This window comes from Plectropomus leopardus, chromosome 13 (assembly GCF_008729295.1).
Source record: "Plectropomus leopardus isolate mb chromosome 13, YSFRI_Pleo_2.0, whole genome shotgun sequence".
NCBI classification, from domain to species: Eukaryota; Metazoa; Chordata; class Actinopteri; order Perciformes; family Serranidae; genus Plectropomus; species Plectropomus leopardus.
Genome location: NC_056475.1, coordinates 31,586,848 through 31,605,317, shown reverse-complemented (window position 1 = coordinate 31,605,317; position 18,470 = coordinate 31,586,848). Strand labels below are relative to the sequence as shown.

The 18,470-nt window shown below is 37.9% G+C and overlaps 1 protein-coding gene across 1 annotated transcript; it reads right to left on the bottom strand.

Moving 5' to 3' along the window:
* Window positions 1–1,950: 1,950 nt before the first annotated feature.
* ppp1r14aa (protein phosphatase 1, regulatory (inhibitor) subunit 14Aa) lies at window positions 1,951–15,895 on the bottom strand. The gene is made up of 4 exons (XM_042498562.1): window positions 15,692–15,895; window positions 10,232–10,312; window positions 9,912–9,944; window positions 1,951–3,739 (listed from the first exon to the last, which is right to left on the bottom strand). Exons 1-4 carry the CDS (start codon window positions 15,893–15,895, stop codon window positions 3,557–3,559), a joined length of 501 nt encoding a protein of 166 aa, XP_042354496.1. The 3' UTR covers window positions 1,951–3,556.
* Between the last annotated feature and the right edge of the window lie 2,575 nt (window positions 15,896–18,470).

Sequence of the window (18,470 nt, the reverse complement as noted above, 5' to 3'; positions counted from 1 at the left end):
GGTAGAAAATAATTCAGTGTCCATGGCCTTGAGTCCAAATTCCATTCATACATCACCAGCAGTGTGATCTTCCTCTGCGGAAGACTTTAAGAGGAGGATCTGATCTAAAATGACCATCAGGCCTGTTGCTGCAGCTATAATGTCTGTGCTTTACTGCACAGCTTCAAGGTCACTGCAGCCACGGCACGGCTCTGATGTCATACAACAGAGCAGCTGAAGGATATATGAGAGGAGTGTGTGTGTGTGTGTGTGTGTGTGTGTGTGTGTGTGTGTGTACCAGGCTCATTGTTGTTTTGTGCAGTTTAAAAGAAAAAATCTAGCAAAGCAACATGTCGACAAGGTAACAACCCCTTTGGTAAAACGGTTCCTACAGAGACCTGAATTCATTGTGGATCCACACTGACACCTGCTGTACAGACTGCTGCAGGACAAGAGGAAATGTCCCACACACCTTTCTGTCTTTCTTTCTTTCTTCTTGTAGCTTTGAAATACATTTTTTAATTTAACACAAGGACTGCTGATTTTGTCCTCCCATCACTTCCATTGGAAGCCTTTAGGGAGGACTCTCTTCAGAATCAGAATCTGGTTTTATTGGCAAGTAAATTTGCATATACAAGGACTTTGACTTGGTGTTTTGGTGCAAAACAATTAACATAAAGGGAAAATAAAAATATTGAATTTAAATAGTCAAAGACATAAGATAAAAATATAGATATATAGCAATTAAGAAATATAAAATAAAATAATAAATAAATAAATAAAACATTTAATGTACAAAACAGCCATGAGGGTATAGTTGTAAGAAAGGCTTAAAAAATGCTGAACCTATCCTTTAACCACAGCAATTTACATTAAAAATGTGTGTATTATATTAAGTCAAGCCAATATTATTTATAAAGCCCATTATCACAAATCACAGTTTTCTTCAGAGGGTTTTACAGCGTATAAGACATCCCTCTGTCCTTAGATCCTCACATCAACTTACTGATCTAAAATTCTGGTGAGCTTGGCACACAATGAATAAACATGGAGTGACAAACTAAGATGATTCTGAATATGTTAACTTTTCAGTAAACTTTTAATGCCAAGCTAAAATGCAACAGCTTTAGTGTGTGTGTAGAGGACCATAAATACGGAACGAGCTAGATGACAACAAAAAACATCTCATTCTAGTTCCATCAAAAAGAACTTTAAGAGCCACTTATTACAAACATATGGAATATGCTGTTTACTGCTAAAATGTTTTGTTATGAAATGCCCATTTGAGTCTACTGTAGCAACTTTTTTTAGTTGCTGTATTTTCCAGTAGCAGTATTCTTAATCTCCTGAGGCCATCAGTGGATGAGCTGGGGTTTTTCGCTATGTCGGCGGGCTCAGGTTTCTCCAGGCAGGTCCGACTTTCTTATCTGGGTCTGGTAGCTTCATATAGAGACGGTACATGGTTTTCACATACTGTTGGATAACTGATGCAACACTCTTTTCCTTTTTTATTTTTCTGGTAGTCCTGGGAGCGTTCATTAAACTGGCGCTGAGACTCTACTATTGGATCAATGTGAATTTGATGTAGTGAATGTTTTGTGTGTTTGTTTGTGTAGTGTTGTGAGTTTCTGTTGTATTGTGGTTGTATTGTATTCTATATAACTATTTCTCTGATGTGTAAATAAAATGATGATGATGTTGATGTCAGTGATGATTATGATAATAATGATGATGATGATGATGATGATGACCGAAGATGTTTCATCATTAGCTTGAGTTTAATTATATTAAACATGTAGATTTCAGGGGCCCCACAGATAATGATCACTTCAAATGTTTTTTATATCCTTTTGGTCTGAGATGTTATATTGGATGACATGAACTTGTACAGTACAGGTGAACCTAACAAGCATCCTTCTCAAACTTCAGATGAAATGCCAAGAACGTTATAGCCCATTAAACATGCACCTACAGTGAAAGAACTAAATTTATTAGAAATTCTTACAAAGAACTTGTGTCTCTTTGCAAAATCCAAAGTTAGTGAATGTACAAACAAAACTGAAAATGTAGTAACGACACATCTAAAAAACAGAGGGGGTGAAACATCACTATTAAAACTGAATATTAAAAATCTACAGTATGTAAGCAATGCAACAGGATTATTTCCAGTGTTACATCATTCTGGCATGTTGGATCTATCTCCATTTCCTGTAATCATGACAATAAATAACACTCAGGATCTCCATTACCTAACATGTTAAATAAGTCATATATGTGCATCTAATCTGGCAGTTTTATTTGAAAAGTTGCTCATGTGTTGAGTGGACGGTGGGACACATTGGTCTGAAACATCGGTTCAGACAGTGATGTGTGATAGGATTAGTTTAAATCAAGAGAGGTGTATTCTAGGTTTAGTTGATCCTGCTTTCTTTTGCCTTCTTTCATCAGATACTTTATCAGTTAGTACCACAAACCTGCATCCAACTATGGAAACTGTGGTGATAACAGTAAGAGTCAGATAATGAAAGCCTTTTCCAGTCGAGTTAAAGTCAAAGTCAGAGGTTGCAAATAAAGTATTTATCAAATTACTTAGTGGAAAAGTATTTTTCTATGATGTCATGTGTTGTGCTACATGGCATCTCAAGTGTCTTTCCTTCTAAATTATCTGAAGAGTTGTGAATGTATTTCCATATTAATCATTGAGATATTACAGTGGAGGATCAGGACTATGTTAAAGAAAAACCCCCAAAGATTTTGGGTAAAAAAAAAAAAAAAAAGTCATAATATTGCAAAGATAAAGTTGCAATTCCAAGCAAAAAGTCATTATATTGTGAGGGTAAAAAACTCCCTATTTTTTTAAGAACAAAAGTCTGAATATGACGAGATTAATCTCAGAAATTGACAAGGGAAAAAAGTCATACTATTGTGAGATTAAATTTATAATTTCATGAAAAATTAAATCACAGATTAAGACTGGAGAATCGGATAGTATCGTATAAAAAGTGGCAAAGTATGAATAAATAATCAGAATTGATGGATGGATGAACAAATGGTAAAATGTTGAAAATATAAAAAAAAGAGGAAATTATGGACAGGGGATTTTACCATATTACCCAATTCTCTGGTCATAATAGTTAACTTTTTTCTCATAAAATTACGAGTTTCATCTCAAAATATTACAACTTTTTTTCTCATGTATGTACGATTTTAACTCTGCAATATTATGACTTCATACTTAGAAATGTAAGATTTTTTTTCTCATAATATTATGAATTTATTCTCAAAATCTAATTTTCCTGTCTTTATTATGGATCTCTGTTGTGAGATATGACACGAAAAGTTATTTCTTTGAAAAGTCTGACATTTTAGGAAAAGGCTGTGTTTTTATGGTGGGAGATGTGCCAGACTCTTTCTTGGCCAGGAGCAGTGAATTCCTGGAGTCTTGTAACCAAAAGACACTCAAGATGTGACTTCTTAATTAGTGAGTTTAAGAGTAGAGTAGAGTCTTTCTTTGCCTTTCATAGTCCAACAGACACTTGTTTCATGTCATGACGTCGTGTCTTGGTTGGAGGGGTGGTCAGAGGGTCTGGTTTTGGCCTCGGGTGTGGTGGGAGTGATGGTGCTGCTGCGGGTTGTTGAAGTGGTAGGGCTCATGGCGGTAGGGGTTGTGGCAGATGATGGGATGCTCGATGCCTTCGCTCTGCAGCTCCTCCTGCTTCTGAACTCCCTCCAGCTTTGACACCAGCTCTCTGATGAAGGTCTGGGGAGGAGCACCCCACCAACAACAGGTGTCACATGAAGCAGAGATGAAATACAATGTTACAATAAAGTGTTTGAATAGTTCTTTGACATCCTTCTATCTCACATCAATAAGCCACACTGTTATACTAGGTGAAATCTTCCTTCATTCCCATGTACACACTGCAGTCTATTTTCACTGGACCATCAAATCTGACTCGGAAAAAAAGAGAGCCTTAATCATTATCCACTGAAACCTTGAGCAAATTAGCTTGATTTCTTTCAAAAACATAGGAAGACAGCAATGAGCAATGAAAGAACAAATTATCCAAAAATAAGACAAAACACACACAACTAACAAACAAGGAAATACCAACAAAAGGTCCATAAAAATAATAATTCTGTAAAAAAAAAAAAATCAATGTAATTATAATACTTTTATAAAAAAAATATTTTGCTTCTTTTATCTTTTCCCCAGACATTTTTTTCAAGCATTTTAAGCATAATTTTCTTAATCTACTAATTTCTTGCAATTAGTGGGACATTTCTAACTAAGTTGCTCATTGCCATTTCCCCATATTTTTTTAAAGAAATCAAATGTGCTCAGGGTTCAAAGTTTTAAAGATTTGTGAAATGTATCTGAAAGAAGCACAAGGTTTCAAAGAGTTGAAGTGTTGTGAAGTGAAGTGTTTACTCATTTTCCACCCCTCTTGTTGAGTGTTTTCAGTGTTTCTATGTCCATAGATGGAAAAAGGCCTCAGAGAGTAGCAGGGTCCCCCAGAGGAGGACCGCACAGCCACCGAGGAGGAAGTTCCCACTCTCTCTCTACTGTTCTGCATTTTAATGTGTTGCTTATGTTAAAATAAAATACCCCTTTCCCACCAGAATTAGTTTTTTTTCAGACACGGGTAAACCTGCAAAATACTGTATTCCCACTGTCAGTAACCATCACACGAGTCTGCCTTTCGATCAGCTGTTATGTGTGTGGGGGGGGTAGTTTGTTTGTGTGTCAGAGACAGGAAGGAGAACAGGTAAACAGAAGACAGCAGCAGGAACAGAGGTCTTTAAATAACTAAGGAATATAAAAATAGAAGAAACCACTGAAAAGTTTTTAGTCTCTCCTTCAAACTCGGTGCAGACTTATTTGGAATAATTTTTTAGTGCTGCTTAGGAGGAAACAGATGGTAATTTTAAGTAAAATTAGTGACGCCACGTCATTGCATCTCGCCAGTTAAAGAGCTGAAATTAGCGCATTCACCCGGGTGTTGGGTTCCCATCAGTGCCGGTCGGAGCTGGAGGCAATAAAACCTGTGTCTACTGCAGAGTCATTTGACCCGGGTGTGAATGGCAATCGTACGTATTCCCTTTGAATTAAAAAGCCAGACGTTAGCGGGTGTTAGTGGGTTTTCTGTGCAGTGGGAATAAGGTAATTGTTGAGTCTGATGAGGATCCAGATATGGTGTGTTATGGGAACAGTGCAAGTTGGTGGGTGAAACAGGCAGCCAAAGTCTTTAATAAACACTGACTGTAAACATTTGTTTGACTCTGGATTCATGTAGGTTTGTTTCCCTTTTGTAGACATCTACATCTAACCCAGCAGAGAAAGTTACAGGTATGCAGCCCTCTGTTGAGTTTCACTATGTTTGTGCCTTTGGGTGCATATTTGGGTAGCATAATGTGGCATATTTCTAGGATACCAAGTTGCAAGCAGCTATGTTGGTTTATGAACCAGTTTGTTTTCATTCACACTGCCCAAACAAATGCTAACACCCGCTAACATCTGGCTTTTTAATGCAATGGGAATGCGTACAATTGGCATTCACACCCAGTTCAAATGATTCTGCAGTAAAAAACTGGTTTTATTGTCTCCGGCTTCGATTGGCAATGAAGTAAGCAGCAGTAATTGAAGCTCGTTAACTGGCGAGATGCAATGACATGCCATCACTAATTACTGTCTGGGTCCTCCTAGGCAGCACTAAAACACTGATTCAAATACATCTGCACCGAGTTTGAAAGGGGGACTCTATAAGTAAGAGATAAATAACGAGGAAAAACCACTGAAAAGTTTTCAATTACCTCTGTTGCTGCTGCTATCTGCAGTATACCTGTTCTTTTGCCTGTCCATGACGTCACACCAACTCACCAACACACACACACACACACACACACACACACACACACACACAAGCTGAGAGAAAGTCCGATTTGTTCTCCAGCAGTAAATGTGGCAGTGGGAATACAGACATTTAGCGGGTTTACCCGTGTTTAAAAAAACCCACATGCACCCGCCAATTGCGGTGGGAATGTATTCTTTTCATACAAGCTGAGTTATGCCCTTCTAACGCTCTTCCAATGAGAGTCCTCATTCTGTAGAAAAATACAATCCAAAGTTTGTTTGGTGTTAAAATAACATCTCAGCAGTTTGAGACAGACAAACCAATCAAAGTGTGTTCTAATGTTACAGTCTCATTAGTATGAAATCCCCGTTTTAAGCCTCAGGGCCAGTGGTAGCTGCTCCTCAAATTTGGCACAAACATTGACATGGACTCAACTATGTAGTGATTAAAATGTGGTGGTCAATGGTCAAAGTCACTGTGACCTCACAAAACATTTTTTGGCCATAACTCAAGTATTCATATGCTAATCATGACAACATTTCACGCAAATATCTAACAGGGCAGTGGTTCCAAACTGGTGGGAATTGTTCCAAAAGTGGGTCACCGATCCGCTCTAAATGAACCACAAGTGACTTGTGAACATGTCAAGTCTGTAAAAAAACACACTTTATTTTGAAGTTATAGCAAATTTCCAGCACAGAGCTTCTAATTTTAAGTGCCTTTTCTGTTAATTCATGCAAAATGTCTTATTTTATTACCACATATATTGTGACTGGATAGGGGTTTCTCTGCATGTATGTTTATGATGTGAATGTGTTTCTCACATAAAAGTGTCTGTCGGAGGGGCATACAGTCACTTATTGAATAGTCGCTCTGATGATGTGTGTGAAGCTTCCCTGTTTTCACAGACATGGATATGAACTGTAACAGGCAACTTTGTGGAGGCAACTTGTGTTACTGATATTGACAGCAGCTCATCATGGAAACAGAAACTGTTCTTTAAAGACTTAAGCTTTGGAAGATGCCCACTGAATCTGATAACTACACTCTGAAGCCTCATATTATCTTCAGATAAACTTTGGGATACTGTCTTGTACAGAACAAAGACTGAATTTTGGAACATTAGTACAGGAAGCATGTTAGAAGGTGTTCTTTGAATGTCCATTACATACAAGAGGAATGATTACAGTAAGCAAGAAATGTTTCAGTGTCCATTTGGACATCCAAGAAATAAATATGAACCTGTCTTTAATGATGCTCCTGCTCAGAGTCCCATAAATTAAGTATGAGCGTTCAAAATCTCAAGATTGGCTGGGTATTCCAATACCCACACTACCACACTATGCAGTATGGCAAAGATTTAATATGTTCCAATGCACAGTATGCCAGATGCATTATGTCAAAAACACCACGATGTCCTACTGCATCCGCTTAGATTTTGCAGTATGTAAAGCAAGCATGCTATTTTGGCTATTCTTACCCACAACCCTCTGCACAGCAGAAGATACATCACACTAAGACGCAAACAGATGACAGCCTACTGCTGTCAGAGGACACAATGATGGATGACGGGTATACAAGTGACCAGCCAGATGGTAATAACAGGAATATGAACTGTTTAAGTGAACAAAATTATCATAAAGATGACCAACAACAAAAAACTACAATAACTGTGATAGAGAAATGTATGTGCAGGCTAATGTTGTTGTACCGAATAATAGAATCCATCATGTATGCAGTTATAACTTAAAGGAAAAACATTGCAAAATAATAACAGCAAAGCTCTCCGGGTTTATATATCTGGTGAACTCGGCAATGTTTTCTCGCTCACACTGGCCTGTCACATAAAGGCAATTAAAGCCAGAATAAAATAATCTTAAAAAAAAAAAAAAATGGACGTGAGTGTTATGAAGAAGTAGTGTGTCCCGATTGCGTGACTGCATACAACAGTACATATTCTGTAAGAGCAGCGGCAGTATCTACTATAAGTAAAAACAAAAATGATGTGTTTCAGAACGCACCCTGAATGTCAGTTTGTGAGGCCGTGATTGGATGAAGAGATTCAGCTGGTCAAAGGGGAGGAGCTTAGAGGCAGGGCAGGTTATATAAGGGCTGGGTGCGTGCTGTTTGTTTGAGACTATGCTGCCACACCAGTAAACTGTTTGTATAAATCCTTTGTGCTGCCACCACTATGTTTACCTGAAATTGTTGTGCCAAATTGTTTGAGTCAAATTTTTGTTTAACCCTTTGAAACCTGGATCGACGTGATCGATCACTCTTCCTGTGTTGCTTTCAAACGTCTTTTACAAGTATTATAAGCTTTGAACCATGAACAAATTGGTTTGTTTTTTACAAAATATGGGGAAAAGTAACAATGAGCAACTTGGCAAGAAAAGTTCCGCAAATTGCAAGAAATTTGTATTTTTGGAAAAATGTATTTTTAAAAAAGGCTGTGGAAAAATGTCCAAAAAACTATATATATTATTATTATTATTATATAATTAGGAATATTTCACAGAAAACCTTTTTAGGAAATTTTCCTTGTTTGTTTTTCACTTTTTTAAATAATTTGGGTTATTTAAAAGTTATTTTCTAGATTTTCTAGATTTTGTGTCATTTCCTTTGTATTTGCTCACTGCTTTCTTCTCATGTTTTGGAAAGAAATCAAGCCAAACTGCTAACTTTTCAAACATTCCAAAGGGTTATATCCTATTATTGTCTAAATGTTAAGCATCTTACTTTAATGTGTGTATGTGACTCAAACAGATCATGATGTACTGTTTTGGAGTTGTGTAATATGCCAACCTGTGAGATTAATTCAAACCCAATAGGTAAGGCAACTTGTTTAGATTTAGCACGAAATATACTGTATTTGTTTTCCTGTATTTACCTGTGTTTTCTATGAATAGCACCCTGATAAAGGCTTTGGATTCTATGTATAGAAAGTGGATGCATTAAGTGTCAGCTGTTCATTCTTCTAAGTTATGGTATGTTTAATTACTGTACAGAGAAAATCATGCGTTCATCCATCTCCCCTCAATTCTCCTGCAATAAATGCTTCAATGGCTCTTGGATGCTTGTGTTTGACTGTGCACTCCGGCTAGAAGTTCTACAGCCCAGTCAGCCTCATACTCCCTCATCAAGCAGTATTAAAGTCCTTTTTTTGTCTGAATAAGAAAAGCAGCAGCTGACCCTCCCTGCTATTTTGCCTGTGTTTGCATTGACCAGGCTACAGTGAGGCCAAAGCTCCAGTCCAGAAAGACTCTTTGTTTCAGGCTTAAAAAGAGAAGAAAAAGACAAGAGAGCACAGAAAGCCATTGTTGAAGCCTGTGGAGTGACCATGGGATGAGGTGTCAGAAGCTGCAGCTTCACTCTGAGTGCATGTGACCAGGGTCTGTGCATGTGTATGTTTGTGTGTGTGTGTGTGTGTGTGTGTGTGTGTGATAACGTGGTTTTTTATACATCAGCTAACCCACTAAATATAGGCAATAGGCTGTATTCCACAAGATGAACACGTGCGTGTGTGTGTGTGTGTGTGTGTGTTTCTGTGTAACTTGTTTTGTTGATGTGTCCATGCGATGTCAGAGACAACCAGAACAGGTAAAAAGTATAAAAAGAAGACAGCAGGAAGAACAGAGTTTGTTTCTTCTCTCCGTATCTCTTACTTATTTAGTCTCAGTTTCAAACTCATTGTAGACTAACTTGGAATAATGTTTGAGTGCTGCTTAGGAAGAGACGGATGGTAATTAGAGACAGCGAGTCATTGCATCTCGCTGGTTGAGGAGATAAAATTATCGCATTCACCTGCGTGTTGTTCTCCCATCAATGCTGATCGGAGCCTGAGGTGATAAAAACCTGTGTCTACTGCAGAGTCATTTGACCCGGATGTGAATGGTGATCATACGCATTCTCATTGAATTAAAATGCCAGATGTTAGCAGGTATTAGCAGGATTTTTGTGCAGTGGGAATGAGGCTTGAGTGTGTGCATGTAGGTATGCCGTAAGTTTGCATATGGTATGTATGCATCATCATGACTTTTCCTGGGTTGGAAATATAATTTTCAAGTTCAAACATACCCCTGTGTTGTTCCTGCACTTTCCAAGAAGCTCCTGCCAAGAAAAGGGGGATCATGTTGTAACAATCCAGCCACATAATCATATATAATCTTTACAATATTCTACCATAAACATTACAGCGTTTCCCCTAAAAATCTCATTCAGTGTAGAAAGTAATTTGAGTGACTCTCTGAATCTGAATTTGACCATCTTGGTACAGAAACTCTCTCATCATGAGGTAGAAAGAAACCATTAATATGAATCATTAATAAAATTCTCTCTGCTTCTGCTTAATCAGCAGCATCCTCTACAGTATGACACACACACGCAAGGCATGTTACCTGTAACTTTTTGACTCGCTCCTCATCATTAGGCAGGTCAATCAGGTCATCAATGTTTACCTCATCTGGCATATCACCTTCCTGATGGAGACACATGATGAAAACACACACACACACACACACACACACACTATGTTAATGAATCACCATAGACATTTTAAACACACATTTATTAATATCATTTGTTATTATTATGTTGCAGAAAACAACTGTGAAATTGAATGGCAAACATTCATTCATTCATTCATTTTCTGCAACCACTTGTCCTCGTAAGGGTCGCGGGGGGGCTGGAGCCAATCCCAGCTGTCATCGGGCAGAAGGCGGGGTACACCCTGGACAGTTCGCCAGACTATCGCAGGGCCGACACATATAGACAGACAACCTTGCACACTCACAGTCACACCTAAGGGCAATTTAGAGTCACCAATCAACCTGAGCCACATGTCTTTGGACTGTGGGAGGAAGCCGGAGACCCCGGAGAGAACCCACGCAGACACGGGGAGAACATGCAAACTCCGCACAGAAGGGCCCCCGCCCACGGATTGAACCCCTTTCCAACCGGGATTTGAAACAGGGACCCTCTTGCTGTGAGGCAACAGTGCTAACCACGACGCCAACGTGCCGCCCAGCAAACATAATATTGTTATTAATTATGGGGGAAAATCGATAAAGGATAGTATTGAAATATTTTTGCTCACCAATATTTTATCGATAAACAAATCACCAAGTAGGATCTTTTTTAATAAATGATTAATATTACAAATACAAATTTACTTTGTGTAACCTACTACAATAAATAAAAATCAATTGCTTTTCAGATCCACTAAATACAATTTATACATACACATATACAACATATTACAACGTGTAGTATCATGATAATATCGTATCATGAGGCCTCTGGTGGTTCTCACCCCTATGAGCCTAACATGTCATTTGCCTGTTTTTTGTGTTGTTTTTTTTTTTTTTACCAATAAAGAGTGTTAGTACCATGTCAGTGACCTGATGTCAAAAATATATGAAAAAGTACATTCTTTTGTCTTTGTATGTTGTCCGGTTCAGGAGGAATGAAACCACTTGTGCGGAAATCAATTCAAAATGGCCACCTAATGAATCCCATGAGCCATTAGTTGTTCTTGGCAACATGAAAAATTCTTATCTAGACAGCCTTAGGGTCCTAAAAAACCTGATTACAAAAAAAAAGCCATGCGGGTTCATGGAAATCTGTTCCTCCTGCTAGACTAGATGAACCTCTTGAACCTTCCCCATAAAGTCCTGCATATGTCCTCAAGTATTTCCCAAAGTTTCCACATACAGTTATTCCAGTCCACCATGAAGACTCACTGTGGGCCATATCACACACTGATAGTAACTCAAATATTCAAACCCACAAGATTAATTTTTAAGTGGCATCATTTCTTAAAATGGAAAATTCTAGATGTCTTGTATGTTCTCCTGAAATTTAGCCTGTTATATCTGGTATTGTTTGAAACCTTTGGGTCCTTAAAGGAGTAGTTCAATATGCATTTCGATTCACAGTCACTTGACCAACTGTTAGCATGAAAAGACTGAGAGTCTACAGCAATGCCAGATGCACCGGGAGAATACACTTGAGCTATATGCTTATCTCACGGTCAGCATGCTCACAGTGCCAGCATGCTGATGTGTTGCAGGCCGTAATGTTAAACATGTCAGGTGAGCTGCAGTTCACAAGTATCCATTCACAAGTATTGCTATAGTGAATGCATTAATAATGTGAGTCAAATGATAATTTATCTTATTATTATTATTATTTGTTAAATGCCATGCAGAGCTGTATCAGCTTCTTTTATTATTCCTCGATACATAAAATATCATCTAACAACCAACATCAAACTGTTCATTTACTATGTCAACAATATCCTGTTTCAGCTGTTCTGTGAATCTACGCCAACAAACTGAACAGTTTTTTCAAATATGATAATGCTAGCTGATAGGTCTGGGGATCAAAGTGATTAATTTTCTCTGGGCACTGTGTTGATTAAAAACCAAAAATATTAAGCTCATGGTGGTACAAGAGAAGAAGTCAGATGATCACCAAAGGTCAGCCGGATTTATCGTCTGGGCACGATGGATATCTGCACATCATTTTGTGTTAATCCATCCAGTGACTGTAGGGGCTAATCATTCAATTCATGAACTTAACAAGCTAAACGGATGAGAGGAGAAATGTCTTAAAACTCAAGCAAGTCCAGTTACCCTCGATAAAGCACCTGTATTCACCTTGACCTGGATGACTGAGAATCTTCACTAACAATCTGTCCAATAGATGTTGAAATATTATGCAATATACACTGCTGGTGGTGCGAGAGGAAAACTCACATGCTCACCAATGTCATCATCCAGGGGCGACCTCTAGCTCACCTGGTGTGTGCCCCATATTTAGACCTAGGACATGGTTCAGCAACCTTTACTATCAAAAGAGCCATTTCTGGCCCAAAACAAAAAAAAATCTCTCTGGAGCTGCAGGTAACACAACACATATAGTCAAACTAGCCTATCAATATTATTAATGGGTCTACATGAGCATTCATTAATATGTTTTACCACTATTTATTATTTTTTGTTACATTAATTTTGCAGTGTTGGTGGTAAAAATTAAAAGATCTATCCATGCACTGTTGTTAGTGCCTCTATGCACTAATAACTTCTCCATTTTCCTCTGAGACTTCTCCTATCTTGGATTTGGAATCCATAGCTAGTCAGGCCTTTTTGATCCAGGACCGCCCACCATTTTTGAAATTTGGCAAAATTTAGCAGAAAAGACACCAAGGTCACAGAAATAGATTCATATTTTAGTTAATGAAATACATTTTCATATTCTGTGTACAGGCTACATATTTTTGCAATTGAAAAATTGAATGAAAATTTTAAAAAATAATCGCCATTCATTTCCATATAATTTTTAGTCAGAGACACAGGAGCCACCGGAGTGGGGCAAAAGAGCCGCATGTGGCTCTAGAGCCTCAGGTTGCCTACCCCTGACCTAGGACATTAAGTCTAAGGAAAGCAGAGAGTTTTTGACCCAGACCAGTGGCAGACTCACATGGACCTTGTATCCAGAGACTTGATTTTTATGTCATACTGAAGCAGCAAATAGTTCTTTTGATAATTGTGAATATGATCTGGTGTTTGAATCTGTTTTGTTTTAAAATCACCCTAATGATTACATCACTACTCACAAAAGTATCAGTTTGTTTACCCAAGTCATGTCACACACATAAACAGAGGAGCTGGTGGACTGTGGAGTTGGAGTCTGTTCTAAACAGTTCTTTAGAGTATCTTCCTGTAAGGCAACGAGATATTGTGCACGTGTGAACCATGTGTTAAATGTAACTGAAGACTTTGGATTCTAAAGTCTGCACACATTGAACATATCTATCATCTGCATGTTTGGACTCTGAGAGCTGAATAGAAACAATGTTCACATAATACTGTAACAGAGGCTTGTTCTGTTTGAACAATCAGCCATTGTTTGAGTCGAGCAGGATGAAAGGGACAGTCTCATCGACCCGTCCACACCACTGCACTGACACACACACACACACACACACACACACACACGACTCCAGTTCCACAGCCCACCAGCCCCTCTGTTTATGTGTGTGACATGACTTGGTTCAACAAAATGGCACTTGTGTGAGTAGTTATGTAATCATCTTGGGCAATAAAACAACAAAACAGATTTAAACATCAAATCATATTCAGATTTTTACATTGCATGAGATGTTCACTTGGACGTCACATTCAGGTGGAAGGTTCATGTTGAGCGTTTGTGTTCTTGCTTACAGCAGAGATAATTTTTTTACAGTGTGGTTCAGAGGGTTATTGCTGCCTTCATGTGATGTCATAAGGTCGGAGTTTCCAAGTTGGGTATTCATTCTCTAGTCTTACACCCACTCAAAGCGCTTTCACACTGCATGTTACATTCACATATTCACACACACATTCACACACTGGGGGCCGAGGCCGCTGTACAAGGTGCCACCTGCTACTCAGTAACCATTCACACACAATCAAACTCCAATGGCATAACATCTAGAACAAGTTGGGAAAGGATACTTCGACATGTTGACTGGAGAAGCAAGGGATCGAAACGCCAATCATCTGATTAGAACCCTTTTCTGCCTAAATATTAAATGAAAAAATAAATCATTTGGATGCAAGGTTCCTGTGAATCTGCCACTGGTTTGGGGCAGAAGCTCTCTGTGTGGCCCTGTTTGGTCATTTTAGCTTCACAGAGCTTTCTTATCACTGAGATCTGATCTGAGGTCTATTTTCTTACAATCAACATACTTGGTCTTCACAGTACAATCCTGAATTGTATGTCCTAACATGCACTCCTGTCTCCATGTGTCCTTGTGGACCCTGAGCTCCTGTCAGCAGCCTCAGTGGCCTGCAGATGTGCTTTGTTTACTTTCTCCTGGGACCTATAACAGCGCCTTCCCTCCTACGCAAGCTTCCCCTCTTCCTTTTTCACATCATTCATCCTTCTCTCAGTTCCATGCTGCCCATGTAAGGCCAGCTCTGAGAAAGATGCAGATCTGTGAGAGGGGGACAGCAGACACATCCACAGGATGTTTGGCCTTGTAAGGAGAAGTAAGCTGCCCCACCTCTCCTCCAACTGGTCACCTCATAGATTACCACAGGAGGCCTGCAGCACACTCCAGCACTGTGACAGTCTGCCATCACATCACATTACATCACATCACATCACATCACATCACATCACATCACGTCATCACTTTCTTATTAAAATAGAATGTTTTAAAATTAACATTCAAAATGTTCTTCCTTATTTCCCACCTGTGACTGACACCTTTAAAAAATCTACACAATCTTTTAGAAAATATTTTAGATAGGCTGTTGCCTTATTGTATAATGCCACTGGTATTATGAATTTGAGTTACTTAATACTTTTACTTCACCACATTTCAGAGGGAAATTTTGTACTTTTTACTTCACGAAATTTATCTGAACATTCCGTTACTTTACATGTTAAGATTTTTGCATTTAAAAAAAACATTGAAAGGGTTTGTATGAGTATGATGTTTTGTTATAAATTAAATTAGCAAACAGTTTACCCAGTACTGATAAGCTGATTAATCCATCAGTTGTTTCACAAATTAATTGCCATAAACACTAAAGTCTTTTCCAAAAATGTTATATAATTGTGTGTGTTTGTGTGTGTAGATGTGTGTGTACTTCCACACACACTTCTTTCTCACTTCCTCACTATACTTTCCTAAGCTACTTTTTAGTACGGTTTTCAATGCAGAAATTTAACAGAGTATCTACAGGGTGGTATCAGTACTTTTACTTTAGTAAAGCATCGGAATACTTCTTCCACCACAGTAATCCTTTTTTAAAAAGCAGAGCAGTATAAACAATCCTCTGTGGTCCGCCTGTTCATACACCCACCTGACCCAAGAACAGCCGGTCCAGACTGTCGTCGATCCACTTCTCCACGTCCAGTCGCCTCTGCAGCTCCTTCCGGTTGTACTTGACGGTAACCCGGGCATGTCTCTTCGGGATATTCCCTACGCGATCCTCCAGCAACTCCAAATGTGATGACTGAAGCTCGTCGGTTTGCTGAAGCGTCGCTCCGGTCCGGTCTGCTGCCATGTCTGCTCTGCACTGGTCTGACTGGTTCCTCGTCTTTTTCAGGTTCAGGAACATAGAGTGGCGCTGGGAGGCGGCGATACACACATGCACACGTACGCACGCACGCTTTTTTCCTCATGGGATGTTTATACACAGAGCTATCTATACACTGACATACTGATATACCACCGGCGGTTTGTAACCTAAATGTAAATACAGACAAAACCCGAGGGCTGCTGTGTAAAGAAACTACATTCTGACATAAACTTTATACATTGTTTTAAAATCTGCCTCTTCAACTTTACTCCTCTACATGTCAGAGGGAAATATTGTGCTTTTCACTTCACTCCATTGCCATGGTTACTTTACAAATTAAGATTTTTGCATAAAAAACATAAAAAGAATTTATAAAATCTGATGTTTTGTAACAAATTATATGATCAGACAGTTTACAGCTGCAACAATTAGTCTTGTTAATGAATCAATCAGTTGACTGAAAGAACATTATTTGCCAGCTCTTTTGATAAACATTGTTATTAATGTACTTTTTTGAGACAATTTTGCTTTTTTTTTTAAACAATTTTGTTGTTACTGAGCAGACAGACTGTGTTGTTGTCTACATATTTTTATTTTTTCTTTCTGTACAGTGTGATATGGCAGCACAATTTCCTACTGGGGAATATTTTACCACTTAGTATGCAAAAATATTTGAAGGCTATATTTCTTTTTGTTGATCGTGAATATATCCCACACCATGTGTGTATTTCAGTTATCCAGTGCAACTATCAGTCTGACTGAGCTGCTGTAACATGTGGTGTGGGATTAAAGTCATATCTCCTATAGTCACTGTAAACTGTAGTGAAATTATCAATTTAATGTATTGTGTAATTTAATTCAATCAAACAAAAATTTTTAAAAAAATAATTGCCCAGTTTCCAGCTTTTCAAATGTGGGGATTTGTTTCTTTTCCGTGTTTGAGAAATGTGAATCGAACATTATTGGGTTCTTGGTGATCAGTTGGACAAAACAGGCAACCTGAGATTTTTTAGACTAAACAGTAAGCTTATTAATTCGGAAAATATTTGGCAGGTGAATGAATACTGAAAATTACTGTTTGAGTTCAAATTCATCAACAACCACAGCACACTGAAGTTCCAGGCACCTACATGAACCATACAGGTGTACACCTCTAACATCCTGCCCAGCTGTTTTGGTGGAGCACATTTTTGAGTCACTATATCTGAATGAAAAATGTGTTGAATTCTAATCAACCTGACTGAGCCATCTCTACCATTCAGTTTGGGTTTTTTTATGCGAAAAAAATCCACTAAATGTCGCTGTGTCTGTAAACAGTCTGCCTTGTCAGTTTGCCCCCTTCCCGTTTACTGGTTACACAGCAGACATGAGGACTCTGTGTGGTAAAATCTTCAATGGAAGGAATGTTTATTTGACATGCAGATTTATGTCACTTCATACAAAAAATAAAATCTTAATAAGGGTCAAGTAATTTTTTTAAAAACACACTCTACCAAATGGTTGATTTGGTAAAGATAGTGAAGCTAAGCTTAATGAAATTCAAACTATTTGCTGAGATATAAATACATTTCATATCATTCATTGTTGTTAAATGATACATTTAATGCTATCCATTATATATATATGTACACATACAATGAAAATGTTCCAAATTTTTTACCAAACAGTTGAGTAACGTCTGTCATGGTGAACATAGTAATGCTGAGATCATAATTCTGCTTTTTTCTGAAATAAATATTCACTGTTGTTAATACTATATAATTTAATGTTAGTCTATTATATGTTTGGTTAAAGAAATTATATTGGTATGATTCTTTTCACCATTTCTGAGACATTTTCAGAGTACTGTAATGGTAAATATTCATGGAAATAATAGTAATGCTGATAATCTTACTTATTCCATGGTCACAAATTGAGAAATGTTGGTATAAAAACATGTTTCAGGATTTTTTTCCCTTTTTTGTTACTATATCCCCAAGGATACAAAAAATGCAAAGAAAAATTCCATTGCTTTTTCCTTAGAGAGGACTATAAAGGGATACAGTAGTCCGTGTATGCAGGGTTCACAGTTGCCAAACACAGACTTCAATCCATCAAAGCAAATCTTTTATTCCACATCACAACCACAACATAATGACATTAAATAATATGAATGGAAACATGTAACGAAACACAAACTTTGGCATGAACACAAAATGGCACATGAAAGAGCAATGTAATCAGTAGAATATAAACTATGTATATAACTGACAGTACTGGCTGACTTTGTGTGATAAAGCACATTGAACGTATATATATCCCTGCACTGAATATCTTTGGGATATTTCACACTCCCTTTACAGCCCAGAAAACATCCAGATACAACATTCAGCATCATATAAATATATCTCTACATCTGTGACAATCAAAGTGAAGCCGTTTTCAAATAAATAAATAATATAAAGAATAAAAATGATGGTACGCACAATAAGGAAATAATGTCCAAAGGAAGATTGAAAAGCAAAATGAAAATTCTCTGTTTAAAAAATGAGAAACGATGAAACAAAGTGAACATATGAAA